At 41.1% G+C, this 15,304-nt stretch overlaps 1 protein-coding gene across 2 annotated transcripts in view; it reads right to left on the bottom strand.

The window, feature by feature from the left end:
• The window catches only part of DISP1 (dispatched RND transporter family member 1), a 222,014-nt gene extending 216,235 nt beyond the window's left edge, over positions 1–5,779 (bottom strand). The window contains exon 1 of one of the 2 annotated variants that reach the window (XM_061382281.1): positions 5,641–5,779. In XM_061382281.1, coding sequence (XP_061238265.1) covers positions 5,641–5,773 — 133 coding nt within the window. In that variant the 5' untranslated portion in view covers positions 5,774–5,779. The remainder of the gene's footprint in view (positions 1–5,640) is intronic. The other variant, XM_061382284.1, reaches the window with a different exon arrangement.
• Between the last annotated feature and the right edge of the window lie 9,525 nt (positions 5,780–15,304).

Here is a 15,304-nt window from a genome sequence, read left to right as displayed (position 1 = left end):
AGAGAAGAAATAAGACAGCCAAGTGATTTTAAGGTACATTTTAAAATACATGGTATGTAAGGACCTCAAAGTGAGACGCGGTGGAAAAGAGAACTGTATTTAGGGTTGGAAGACTTTTCCTTTAAAATGGTGAACAGCTGAAACACAGGCGGGATAAAATTTAACAGGAAGCAAGTGTAAAGTCATGCATCTCAATTTAAAATTCAGTTATACAAGTGCAGTGTTTTCATTCAAAAATGCTGAATAGCTGCATCCCAGTTCCAGCCCAGCCTAGCCAGTCAGTGAACCTTTCTGTGGCTTAAGTTTTTCTACCTCTGAACTAAGGATACCACCTCTCCTGCCTCAAGGATCAAAGGACCAAATAAGAGAAGCACTACCTAAATAATTTATACATAACTTATCACTGTTATTGTTCTACATTAGTCTGACTCTTCTAAGCTCTGTTCACCTGACTTTAAAAAGGATATGAAAAACCTATTATCATAAAAATCAACCAAGTTCAGACCTTGTGATTTAAGTAAGACACAGAAAGCATGTTTTGAGTAGAAAACCTCAAGGAAAAGAGAGTCTTATCCAAAGAATAGTAACAAGGTATTTATTATAGAATAAGTTGTGTGTTCTTCTAAAGAATGCTGTTCAGCTGTTTTCTATAGGAAAAGGAAATGAGATTTAGAAGAGGTGGACTTAAATGGTTGCAAGCAAGATTACAGGCAGGTCTAGAGAATAACATTTTACATGCTTTTTTTGAGATCAAATGAAACGAATCCAACATGTCAGGATGATAAGACCCTGGAAGAGGCTATAGAGATTTAGAACTCAAAACCTACTTGTCCTGGATTGGTCAACATTTAATATCCTTAAGGGAGTCAAATCAGATTATTTCCCAAGGTCCTTTCCAGCTCTAGAACTCAGAGTTAGAACTAATAAAAAAACTTTACCAGGAAAAGAAATAAAGTTAGCAGTTATACTTGGGAGCATGTTTTATATGAGCTTTCTACTTTCATCAAAGTGCTCTTACTTAAGTGATAAAGCAAATAAGGTAAAATGTTAAAAATAGGTGAATCTGAGTTAACTATACAGGTGGTTCCCTGTACTATTTTTATTTTTGCAACTTTATTCAATTACTATGAAATAGTCATTATTTAGGTTTAAAATATTAGGAGTTGACTAATACTGCTTATCTTACTAGTTCTTGTGGGAAAGCCTATAACTTGCTTATGTATCACTTCCTAGGGCCTGCCCGCCCTCCTCTGCTGTAATTAACACAAGTTCACTCATAAATAGTGCTTGGTCTTCTGGCATCTACAGTGTTCTCATCAATCCCAATGTTTACTTCCTCTCAATTTTGCAAATAAACTTCAATATTTGTTTTTTATTCACATGTCCTTTTAATTTGTTTTTTAATTAAAGAATAATTGCTTTACAATGTTGTGTTGGTTTATGCCATACAACAATGCAAATCAAAATTGTGTGTGTGTGTGTGTGTGTGCACGCGTGTGCACGCACACGTGTATCTGGAGAATGGAACGGCAACCCACTCCAGTTTTCTGGCCTGGAGAATTCCATGGATGTATTTCGGTGTGTGTGTGTGTGTGTGTGTGTGTGTGTGTGTGTGCCTGGAGAATTTCATGGATGGATGTGTGTGTGTGTGTGTGTGTGTGTGTGTGTAGAAGGGAACAGCAACCCACTCCAGGATTCTGACCTGGAGAATTCCATGGACTATATAGTCCATGGGGTCGCAAAGAGTCAGATACTACTGAGTGACTTGCACACATATACACACATACATATATATTGTCTCCCTCTTGTCTTGCCTGGAGAACCCCATGGACTAGCGGAGCCTGGTGGGCTACAGTCCATGGGATGGCAAAGAGTTGGACAGGACTAAGCGACTGACACTTCTTGAACCTTCAATCCTTCCCTTAAACCTCTCCAACACTCCTAATTACCATATAAACTTTTACTTCCCAGCCTGTGCCAGGTCATTCTCACAGAGGTGGGAGAGATGGAAGGGATTTTTTTCCCTGCCCACTACAGGCAATGAGGGAGCACACTGTCAGCAGGGTATTTTAAAACAATAATAAAAGCAACTAAAAGTCTTTCTGTTTCTTATCATCACCAGGCACTGGCAATATGAAACAACCTTAATGTTTAGACACTCCTTCCAACCACTGCAGACAGCTTCAAACATTACCCCTTAACATGTCACCAGTAATGGTCAGCCTCTTCAACCTCTGCCCAAATCTTTTATCCAATAGTTTTTCTTTACCTCGGAATCTCAAAATAAAAACAAAAGCTAATAATAAGAACAACAAATATTAAAAGCAATCAGTGTACTTTCTACAATATTTGTAACTGTGAAGCATATCATTATCACTTTAATAGAAAAGCTCATATAAAATCTAATGTGATGCCTCTCTCAAACAGAACGAAGTAGAGTCTCTAGATATCACCTCAATCAATTACGATTTAGCATTAAAACTATTTTTCAAACAACAATAATGTAAACAAGTGGTTCACAGCCATAACCCAATGCCTGGAGACTGTAAAATTTGCCAAGATTTACGGGCTCAGACTCAGCAGAATGAACAAGGCTCTACTAACATAACTGCAGTCCTTTCGGCCTCTGTTCGCCTTGCATCATACGGAGGGCCATGTCATCATAGTCACTATGAAAAAAAAGGTCTAACTCAGAGAAGAAAAAGGACAGAAAGAGCTTTTAAAAGAAGGGGTCGACTATGCCTCCGTTAATCTTGCCGAGGGCCTGCATCAAAGGCAGTACACAGTTGGATGGTAAAATCAGCAGATCAACACTCTGCTTGGTATCCCCCTGTTCAAAGCTGTACTCCTCAGCTGTAACAAATCCTCCTGATTCCATCAAAAGGCAGGGAATGGCTGCCCACTAGGGTATGCAGATAACTGAGAATTGACTACACAATCATAAAATTGATAATCAGAGAGTTGTTATTTAGTCACTAAGTCATGTCCAACTCTTTGCAACCCCATGCTGTAGCCCGCCAGGCTCCTCTGTTGATGGGATTTCCTAGGCAAGAATACTGGAGTAGGTTGCCATTTCCTTCTCCAGGGGATCTTACCCACTCAGGGGTCGAACCCAAATCTTCTGCATTGGCAGATGGGTTCTTTAGCACTGAGCCACCAAGAAAGCCCAATCAGAGTACAGAAGCAAAAACCTCAATGTAACAAGCTACTACTTCACATACTACAAACTGATGATTAAAAAGAAATGTGCCAGCATGTATATATCAAGTCAGTTTTGATTATAGCTGTTTTAACAGTTCTTCCAATGCACAGATACATGTTTCAGTGCAGCAGAAATAAAAAATAGTAAATTCATAAGAATAATGAGTAATCAGCCACACCCTGATTTTTTTTTAAAATGCCACTACTGGTTAAACTGTAAAATACATCTAAATCCTACAAAATAATACTTAGAATTTATCTAGAGAAGGCTAAGAAATTTACTCAGCATTAGAACAAAAGACAAAAATTCCAAAGATAATCCAGAACACAAAGCAATCAAACTTCAAACATACTACTCAGACACATAACTAGAAACTTGCTACAGAAAGCAGGACTCTTATGTTTCAAAAATGAGCACTTCCCCTCCTGTGAACTAATGTCCAAGAACCTACAGGCTTTCTCCTAAAACCCAAAGGAAAGGGGAAAAGAACACATTTTCAAATCAACAATATATGGAAAAATCAGAAAAGGCCTTTTCAGAAAAACAGTACTATCTAAAGAAATAAGATTAAATTAAAACATACAGAAATCTACTTGACATTTAATTCAATAGCTTTAAAGATCAGTGTCATCTTTTCACTTTCTAATTTGAAAAATTATTCAATTCCCTTTCATGTTACAGCATTATTTATGTTTACGTAATGCTTTCCACTTCAAAGTTTCAGGTGTGCCCCTAAACACAGGAAGTTGTAACAATCTTATGCAAGCATACATTTTCAAGGCCATCAAGAGTTTAGCTTAATAATACTATGTTGCATACTTCAAATTTATTAAAAGAGTACATCTTAAGCATTCTCACCACAAACGAAAGAGAGAAATTAGTAACTATGTGAAGTGATGGTTTGTTAATTAGCTTGACTGTGATAATCATTTCACAATATACATACATGTCAAGTTATCACGTTATACACCTCAAGTATACGCAATTTTGATTTGTCAAGTATGCTTCATGAAAGCTGAGGAAAAGAGTTTACAAGCTAGCAAGACACCAAGCCATCAATAAACATAAACTGCTCAGGTTTACTTGAATTAGTGCAAGTCAAATCACTAAATCAGATCTAAAAGATCTACAAACCAATACTATAGTTTCAAAAATAAAAAAATGTTAACCTTTGAAATATAAACTGCTTGAAACAAGCAAAAGACTCAATCATCAGATATCACCCTCCACCAAGGACAATGCTCTCCCTAGGTACCTTGCCCAGTTTGTGACAAAAATACAAAATTTGCCATTACCTAAAGCTAAAACAGTCTTTGTAAGTACATAGAAGTGAGACACTATAATGATGTAGATTAGGAAGTACATATCAATTGTAGTCCATAAAACATAAATAAAATGCAGACAGTAACTAAAATTAATAATAATTACCTCTGGTAATGATAAAACCAAGCCCACACACTACACAATCGCCAATAAGGAAAACTAAATATGCTAATATGTATATAACAACAGATCTTGGGTTATCAATACTTTTAAAAAATCTACCAATGGAAAATACATGTTTTCCTTGTAGCAGAAATAAAAAGTAACAGTAAACCCATGGGAATTGCTACTCAAAAACTAAATACAACCGGATAACTTGTAATAAAAATACATTACAAAGTTATGCAGAAAAACAATGAACAGTAACTGACAACGTGACTGCACTGGCTTTCCATGTAATTATCACTGTAATTCTAAATGCATTTAGAAGCTGATTGCATGACAAAGGAAATAAGACAGTCTAAACTCTGCAAGGTAGCAAAGATTCCAAAAGGGAAACTTCGGCTGGCTTACTAGTATAAGGATAACTTTAAAGTAATATCTATTTGACAAAGAAATGCAACATAAGTTGAACCTGGGTGCGGAAGAGCTCAAGTTTTCCCTGGAAATGTAAATTCTTCCCCGAAATTCACAAGGGTTTTAAAAAAAAAAAAAAAGCCGCATCAGTAAACCAGGATTAATTGCAAATGAGGCAACAGGAGTTCAGCATCCAATAGGTGGTCTGATCATCTTTCTAATCCGTTAGGTCAAGAGTCCTTCTCACCTACGACCCTCAGAGAAGGGCTGACTCCCTGCTCTCAAACCTCCTCAGCAAGCCAACCTTTGCCAACTCATGCCACCCTCACCGACGATCTCTGCAAAGTCCCGGGACACTCCCCCAAGCGAGACAGCCTTCCTCCGAGACGCCTCCTGCCCAGGGTCACCCGCCACTCCCCCTCCCCTTCTCAGGGCCTCTCCGGCCTCAGGGTCCCCAGTGCCTCCCTCCCCAGACCCTCCAGGCTGCCCTGAGCTCCCCGCCCCCGGTCCCCGACCCCCAATTCTACTCCCCTCCCTCAAACCTGGGGTCACCGTTCTCCCTCTGCCCGCGCGGGGAGTCCCGATTCTCCCGTCCCTACCCGGTCTCCGCGTCCCGGGACGCGGGGCGGCGGCAGGGGCGCCGAGAAGCATCCACTGAGGAGACAAGTGCCTGGGGACTCTCCGGCTCCGATCTGGACCGGAGCCGGGCTTCCGCCTCGCGCCGGAAGGCATTCGCGAGCGGGAGCGGAAGTCCCGCCCGCTCCCCGCCGGCCGGCGGGCAAAGACCGCACCGTGGGGTCTAGCCAGAACGTCAGGAGGATTCGCTGGGGGTTAACAGGGGTCGTGGGCACCCGGCCGAGAGAAAAAAGGCTTACCGTGAAGGGCCAAGGCGCCAAAAGTCTTTCTCCTTGCAGCTTCTCTTTACAGCCGATGAGCCAACGCACCTGCAATCGCTTGACCAAGGGGCTGTTCTTGCTGACGCCCCCAGAGGAACAAGATGACTCAGACCCTGACCCCTGCCCCCACAATCTAGTTGAAAATTGACATAAATATAAACAGAGATGAATAACACCACAAGGCAGCACTGCTTCATTCCTTAATCCAGATGTTTATCACCTGCTATATATCACTTATTGAACGACTAGGCTGTAAACAGATGCAAACCCCTGTCTTATGAAGCGAGGGAGGCACTCAGGGCAATGAACTAGGCAGAGAGTAAATCAAACAGCGACCCGTCCCTCGGGAAACTTAGGGTAGTATAGGGACAGATATATGAACAAATAAGTGCAATGAAACCATCGCGCGTTAGAGGAACTATGGCCGAGCTGAAGGCAGTGGTGGCGGTAGGAAGGTGAGCAGACACAAGACTATAGAAATACTGGCTCCTCAGTGAGTCTGAAATGAACGATGACTAAGAGTTAAAGGTCAAACAAGGTAGAGAAGGGCATGCAGAGGAGAAGGATGCCAGAGAGAGCTTGGTTTAATTAGGGATCTGGAGGAGGGTACACCTAATTTAGCAAGGTCTGCGATCGGAAAAGCGGGAGGAAGCAGTGACAGGAGGCAAGCCCAGATCTGGAAGACTGCTTTGTGTTATACTAAGGAATTTAGACTTTAGACTCCAGGCAACAGGGAATCAGCGCATTATCTGTAGGGGAACAGACAAAACACTGACTCATGGGTTGATTAGGATGATTGGCCTACTCATCAAAGGAAAATAACTTGAAAGATCATGGATAGAACATTGTACCTGTGAGGGTGTTTTCTCAAGCTGTCATCAATTCAGCCACTCAGTCGTGTCCAACTATTTGTGACCCCATGGACTGCAGCAGACCAGGCTTCCCTGTCCATCACCATCTCCTGGGGTTTACTTAAACTCATGTCTATAGAGTCAGTGATGCCATCCAACTATCTCATTCTTCATCACCCGTTCTCCTCCTGCCTCAGTCCTTCCCAGCATCAAGTGGTCAGTTTTCTGATGAGTCAGTTCTTCACATCAGGTGGCCAAAGTATTGGAACTTCAGCTTCAGCATCAGTCCTTCCAGTGAATATTCAGGACAGATTTCCTTTAGGGTTGACTGGTTTGATCTCCTTGCAGTCCAAGGGACTCTCAAGAGTCTTCTCCAACACCATAGTACAAAAGCATCAATTTAAACTGTTATACCCAGATGTAAAAACAATGGATGACTATAACAACTCTACACAGGCAAGGCCACCAGAGCTCAGACCCCTGGGGTTGTCTACTGGGCAAATCACCCCAACCAACTGAGTGGCCAGCTGAAGCTGTGGCAACTATGGGATGAAGGGGCTGAGAAGGAAGAAACTTCATTACCAGCTACAGTAATGAGGACTGTTGCCTCTATTCTCTTACTTGCTACTACTACTGTTTAATCAGTACCCTCTTGCACACCAAACCCCATTTTTCCTTTTTAGAAATAAATGGTATAGCAGTTTTTTCCAATTCTTTTCCTTTTGCCAGCAACAAACTATGTTCCAATATATGGAGATAGAACTATGGTAAAATAAAAGGAAGACTGGACATCTTGTAGAACATCTGTACTTAGAGGGCATAGTATCATCTCTGGATGGAGCAGAAAGACACAGATTTAAGCTTAAAACTCAACATTCAGAAAACTAAGATCATGGCATCTGGTCCTATCACTTCATGGCAAATAGATGGGGAAACAATGGAAACAGTGAGAGACTTTATTTTCTTGGGCTCCAAAATCACTGCAGATGGTGACTGCAGCCATGAAATTAAAAGACGCTTTCTTCTTGGAAGAAAAGCTATGACCAACCTACACAGCGTATTAAAAAGCAGAGACATTACTTTGCCAACAAAGGTCTGCCTAGTCAAAGCTATGGTCTTTCCAGTAGTCATGAATGTGAGAGTTAGACAATAAAGAAAGCTGAGCATGGAAGAATTGATGCTTTTGAACTGTGATGTTGGAGAAGACTTTTGAGAGTCTCTTGGACCGCAAGGAGATCCAACCAGTCCATCCTAAAGGAAATCAGTCATAAATATTCACTGGAAGGACTGATGTTGAAGCTGAAACTCCAATATTTTGGCCACCTGATGTGAAGAGCTGACTCAATGGAAAAGACCTGGATGCTGGGAAAGATTGAAAGTGGGAGGAGAAGGGGATGACAGAGGATGAGATGGTTGGATGGCATCACCAACTCAATGGACATGAGTTTGAGTAAGCTCCAGTAGCTGGTGATGGACAGGGAAACCTGGTGTGCTGTGGTCTATGGGGTTGCAAAGAGTCAGACAGGACTGACCAACTGAACTGAACTGAACTGAAGGAACACAGAGAGAAAGTGGCCATTAAAGCTGAGTCACGTGGCAGTGCCCTACAGAAAAGATCTATTAACACCCCTTACCAAGGACCCAGGACCTGACCTGTTTTCTTTGATTACAGGAAATATTCCTGTGTACTTCTGAAATATTTTTTTGTTTTGCTTAACTAGGCAAGAAAGATTTCTGCTATTTGCAACCAAAGTAATTTTGCTTAAGACAATCTACTCCCAGAGTTCCTGTTGAATAGGCACTGAGTCAAATGATCCACATTCATTGCCACAGCAAACTGAAATGGATATAGCATGCATTCAGTCATGCCCAACTTTTTGTGACCCCATAGACTGTAACCCGCCAGGCTCATCTGTCCATAGGATTTTCCAAGCAAGAATACTGGAATGAATTGCCATTTCCTCCTTCAGGGGATCTTTCTGACCCAGGGATCAAACTTGGTTCTCTTGTGTCTCCTGCATGGCAGGCAGATTCTTTACCACTGAGTTACCTGGGAAGCTGAGGTGGATGTAGACACAACCCAAATAGGCTAAGAGGGTCTCTCATGCATGGATTTAAGCACTGACATATAGCCCTCCACTTGGTCTCCCTTTCATGTTGAAATAGAAATGTGACGTAAACCCAGGATTGGGTTAGGCGTGAGCAAGGTGTCCCACGCTGGTAGGAAAAAAATGGGTAGGGGAACCAGAGGGAAGAGGAGAGAGAAGCGATATGGAAGAGAGAAAGAAGGGGAAAGAGAAGACATAATTATCTGAAAAATAATTAGGTCATCTTAGTTTCTATCTTTTCAGTTTTTTAATCCAAACCCTTATGGGGTCCAGCTAAACTTTCTGTCCTTAAATTCTATGGAAATTCTGTGTCCTTCCAGTAAATTTCCCATTTGACTTGGCTTAGTGTTAGTAGCTTTTTATTCCTAGAAATGAAATTCCAAGACATCAGTCCACAAGACACAAGGTTGCCTGTTCACTCTCTTTTCTGCATCACTCTCTTCTCCCCAGAACTTTGGAGTCAGCTTCTCACCCCAGGCCCAACTGCTGCTGCTGCTAAGTCACTTCAGTTGTGTCCAACTCTGTGCAACCCCATAGACAGCAGCCCACCAGGCTCCCCCGTCCCTGGGATTCTCCAGGCAAGAACACTGGAGTGGGTTGCCATTTCCTTCTTCAATGCATGAAAGTGAAAAGTGAAAGGGGAGTCGCTCAGTCGTGTCCAACTCTTTGTGACCCCATGGACTGCAGCCTTCCAGGCTCCTCCATCCATGGGATTTTCTAGGCAAGAGTACTGGAGTGGGTTGCCATTAACAGCAGGAGCAAGATTTTCACACCTCCACTGCTGCCTACAGGAAAACTGTCAGAGTTACCATGGCGTTAATGGAGCAAATCATACCACCATCAGTATGTAAATATGGAGGAAGATTTTGGAAACCCACACTTCTTTTTGTGAACTTTTTATTTTGTATTGGAGTATAGCCAGTTAACAATGCTGTGATAGTGTCAGGTGAGCAGCGAAGGGACTCAGCCATACATATACATGTATCCATTCTCCCCCAAACTCCCCTCCCATCCAGGCTGCCACAAGGTATTAAGCAGAGTTCCATGTGCTATATAGGTTCTTGCTGGTATTTTAAATATAGCAGTGAGTGCATGACCATCCCAAACCCCCTAACTGTCCCCTCCTCCCAGCAACCGTAAGTTCGTTTTCTAAGTCTATGAGTCTTTCTATAGAAACCAGTATTTCAAATTCTTCATTATACAGAGGCGGGAGCTAAAGTCCAGCTAAACATAGCAATTTCTCTAAGGTTGAATAATTCAATAGTCCCAGAGATAGGACTAGTTCAAAAATCTCTCTCCCAGTCCACTTACCTGATTATTTGGTGTAAAAGAGTCTAATACTCTCAAAAGGCTATCGTGAAAACCTTAAAAGTGTACTATAGGGATTTCTCTGGTGGTCCAATGGCTAAGACTCTGCACTTCCAATTCAGGGGGTCCAGGTTGGATCCCTGGTAAGAGAACTAGATCTCTCCTGCCACAACTAAGACCTGGTGCAGCCAAAATAATTAAATATATTTTTAAAAAAGTACACTACTATCCAGCCTGCTCTCTCCTGGATTCTGGAGTTCACTCATGTCTATATAATGGCATCAGTCTGACTGCAGAACCATGACAACTGTTTAGAAGACACTTGTGAGTGTCACTGGTAATAGATAGTTCCTCTGAACCAGGAAAGAACATCCTAAGGAATGTTTTCCTAGTTTTTTTTTTTTTTTTTTTTTCAGTACTCTCTGACTGGCTCAGACAGATAGAAGGGTTAATTAACAGAGCTAATAAGGTTAGATGTTTAAGAAGTTTACTCACAGATTCTCTATTCTCTTTAGTTCATACCTGATCGTCTTTCTTTGTTTGTTTCACCACCAGTGTAAACAACAATGTCATTAAGAGTCACATCCAAAACCACATCCTCTTCCCCTTGCACCTGCAGTAGTTTAGTAATTTGTAGCAAAATAAACTAGTCTACCTGCGTGTGTGCTAAGTCGCTTCAGTCGTGTCTGACTCTTTGCAACCCTGTAGACTGTAGCCTGCCAGGCTCCTCTGTCCATGGGATTCTCCAGGCAAGAATACTGGAGTGGGTTGCCATGCCCCTCACCAGGGGATCTTCCTGATCCAGGGATGGAACCCAGGTCTCTTGCATTGCCAGCACATTCTTTACCACCTGAACCACGAGGGAAGCCCAAACTAGTCTATGCTGCTGCTGCTGCTAAGTCGCTTCAGTCGTGTCCAACTCTGTGCAACCCCATAGACAGCAGCCCACCAGGCTCCCCCGTCCCTGGGATTCTCCAGGCAAAACTAGCCTATAGTTGGGAGCAATCACAATAGCATGTTCTCTGAGGTATAAATAAAATTATATTAGTAAAAGATTATGAATTGAATGACAATTAAGGTCATCCAATGCTCTCCAGTTAGTAATTCCCAGCTCTACTGCAAGGTACCAAATAAAGGTGTTTTCTGTGAAGACTTCAGTCTTCTGTGCTCAAATAATATCACTTAAAGTGAAAGATGAGTCTTATTACATTGAGGGTGGTGTTTTCTTCCTAAAGGGGGAGCTGCCCCAGAAATGCTTCAATTTAACTGAAATATTTTTGAAAACATGATCTTTTATATTTTGGTCTAAATTTTTTGTGGTAAAATATACAAAACATAAAATTGCTCATTTGAGCCATGTTCAGTTACGCATTTCTGTGGTATTAAGTGCATTCACAGTGTTGAATAACCATCACTCCCATCCATCTCCAGAACTTTTGCATCTTCCAAAACTGAAACTCTATACCTATTAAACAATGATTCCCCATTCTCCCCTCCCCTAAATCTAATTTTGGTCGAATTTTATAGGTTTGTATATTTCATTAAAATATTTTCAACACTAATTCATACTGTCTTGAAGTAAACATATTTATAAACCAGAAATAAAATAATGCCTTTTTCACCTCTTTTCCCCTGTGGAATTCAAATGTAACATATCATTTCCATGGGGACACATTGTACAATAATCAGATATTTCTACTTCTTTAAAACCCACACCAATGGGAATTCCACATGTAAAGGAAAAACACACCAGAGACACTTGACATGATACTCATGAACTGAAAGTTTGGGTGGGTATGTTTGGAAGGACTTTTATACATGTTAATGATTTTAAACTGCAAGCCTTGTTTTCCTTTCTGCAAAAGCCGTGGACATTCCACACATCTGACTGGGGCACAAGCCTCACTTTGTTTTCTTTCCAACAAAATCAAAACTAAACAGGAATGCTCCTGCCAGAAAAAGCTTCACCTGCTAAATTCCAACAAGTCTAGGAAAATAAGCCTTTCCTCTTCAATAAAGATTTCTCTACCTGGCCTGGTAACTGAAACAGACACACAGTTCTACTTCTAACTTAAAAATCTTACATTAGGTAGAGTAATAGACTGAATGTTTAGCCCTGAATCTCAATTCCGTTGTTTAGTCGCTAAGCTGTGTGCAACTCTTTGCAACCTGTAGTCCTCCAGGCTCCTCTGCCCATGGGATTTCACAGGCAAGAATACTGGAGTTGGTCACCATTTTCTACTTCAGGGTCTCAATTATACAAACTTATTTCCCAAGAAGAAATAAACTACAGTCTAAGAAGATTGAGATAAAACTTTCCTTGTGAAAACAATAGGAGTATGTCTTAAAGAGGAATATGCCCTTTCTACAAAAGTATCACGATGAATTGGTAAGAAGTCACTTCCTTTTTTTTTTTTTTTTTGGCTGTACTGGGTCTTTGTTGCCATGTGCAAGGTTTCTCTAGTTGCCATGCAAGGAGGCTTCTCTAGTTGTGGCAGACAGGTTCTCTAGTTATGGGGCTCGGGCTTAGTTGCCCTGCAGCAAGTGGGATCTTAGTTCCTCCACCAGGAATCGAAACTGAGTCCCCTGCATTGGAAGGATTTTTAACTGAACCACCAGGGAAGACTGCACCTCCTTTATTTTTCAGTTCAGTTCAGTTCAGTCACTCAGTCGTGTGCGACTTTTTTCAACCCCATGAACTGCAGCACGCCAGGCCTCCCTGTCCATCACCAATTCCCGGAGTTCACTCAAACTTACATCCATCAAGTCGGTGATGCCATCCAACCATCTCATCCTCTGTCATCCCCTTCTCCTCCTGCTCTCAATCTTTCCCAGCAGCAGGGTCTTTTCCAATGAGTCACCTCTTCACATCAGGTGGCCAAAGTATTGGAATTTCAGCTTCAACATCAGTGCCCCCAATGAACACCTAGGACTGATCTCCTTTAAGATGGACTCGGATCTCCTTGCAGTCCCAGGGACTCTCAAGAGTCTTCTCCAACACCACAGTTCAAAAGCATCAATTCTTCAGCCCTCAGCTTTCTTTATAGTCCAACTCTCATATCCATACATGACCACTGGAAAAACCATAGCCTTGACTAGACGGACCTTTGTTGACAAAGTAGTGTCTCTGCTTTTTAATATGCTGTCTAGGTTGGTTATAACTTTCCTTCCAAGGAGCAAGTGTCTTTTAATTTCATGGCTGCAATCACCATCTGCAGTGATTTTGGAGCCCAGAAAAATAAAGTCAGACACTGTTTCCACTGTTTCCCCATCTATCTGCCATGAAGTGATAGGACCGGATGCCATGATCTTAGTTTTCTGAATGTTGATCTTTAAGCCAACTTTTTCACTCTCCTCTTTCACTTTCATCAAGAGGCTCTTTAGTTCTTCACTTTCTGCCATAATAGTGGTGTCATCTGCATATCTGAGGTTACTGATATTTCTCCTGGCAATCTTGATTCCAGCTTGTGCTTCTTCCAGCCCAGCATTTCTCATGATGTACTCTGCATATAAGTTCAATAAGCAGGGTGACAATATATAGCCTTGACGTACTCCTTTTCCTATTTGGAACCAGTCTGTTGTTCTATGTCCAGTTCTAACTGTTGCTTCCTGAACATTACAAATCAAACAATACTGTACATGTTGAATGTTTCTGCCTTGAGTAGCCATGACAGAATCATAGAGGGTTTTATTTTCTGAGTCCTCTTTTTTTTCATCCTGAAGTAGACTTTTTCCATGGCAAATACTCACTGCCCAGGAAAGTACCCTGAGCACAGTGTCATCAGATAAAATATGGGACACCCACTTAAATTTGAGTTTCAGATTATTTTTTCATGTAAGTATTAATATGTTCCCAAATATCGCATGGACATACTTCTAGCAAGAAATTATTATTGCTTATCTGAAATTCAAATTTAACTGAGAATCCTGTATTTTTGCTTGCTAAATCTAGTACCCCTTTTGCACACAAGAAAATTTGTTAAACATTACTAAAGGAAAGATTTCTTAAATACATCAAGGCCACTTTTCTCCCACAAAACCATGAACAGACTATTGGACTGTTAACACACTACATGGCAAGTGCCCACTTTTGTATCCATCTTAACATTTTACAATTATAAAAGAAGAGAAGCAAGATCAAAGATCTGTGGTAAATATTGTTAAGGATTAATGGAAATTATATAAGACTGAATTAGAGAAACCGATCTGATTTTCATGTAGCTAAAAGGTAATAACTTACGGATTGGGTGTTCTTTAGTATGTGAGTCTAGTTTTTACCTAAGCACAGAGTGGACGAGTACTACTGAACCAGGTTAGTCTTTTCACTGTAGTTACTTTTAAAGTATTTTTCTGTACGGGGGATTTGGTTGGTTTTGTTTTGTTTTTAATTATTTTCTGTATTTTTTGTTCTTTTTTTTTTCTTTTGGCAATCAAGTAGAAATTTGGTATCAGAGGACTATAGCCCGAAGAATGTTGGAGAAATTTATACGGCATTTTTGGAAAATGGAGAAGTGAGATTACATTAACAAATAGACATATACCTATGATTGATTCATGTTGATATATGGCAGAAAACAACATAATATTGTAGAGCAGTTATCCTCCACTTAAAAATAAATAAATTTTAGGAAATAAAATTTTAAAAAGCATTAACAAGTAGATATGATCTTTGCTGACCTATGTGCCTCCACACTCAGTTTAGTATTCACCCCAAAGAGAGATAAACTATATATAAAATAATTTCTGAGACATTGCTGCTACCCTGGGCCAAGGAACCTGTCTACATCTGTCGTCTAAGATGCCAGGCCTTGAGGCGCCACTGTGGAGGTCCTTGCCAACGTCCTCTGCCCACTCAGGTTTCACTCTATCCCCTAAACACAAGGGAGCACGGCTGAAACCCATCTCAGCAAATATAGTTTGTCAAACACTGCCTTCATTTCCTTCTTGCAACTTCTCTCTCTCCATAGAACAGAAATCACTCTATCGAAGACAGCATACTGTCCTTGTTAGTCTTTTTAAATCGGTCTTTTTTTTTTTTTTCAGTGGCCCCGCAGCATGCGGATTCTTGGTTCCCAGACCAGTGATCAAATGCACACCCTC

The sequence above is a fragment of the Bos javanicus genome, chromosome 16 (assembly GCF_032452875.1).
Source record: "Bos javanicus breed banteng chromosome 16, ARS-OSU_banteng_1.0, whole genome shotgun sequence".
NCBI classification, from domain to species: Eukaryota; Metazoa; Chordata; class Mammalia; order Artiodactyla; family Bovidae; genus Bos; species Bos javanicus.
Note: the sequence above shows the minus strand (reverse complement) of the source record. Positions and strands in the feature narration are given on the sequence as shown.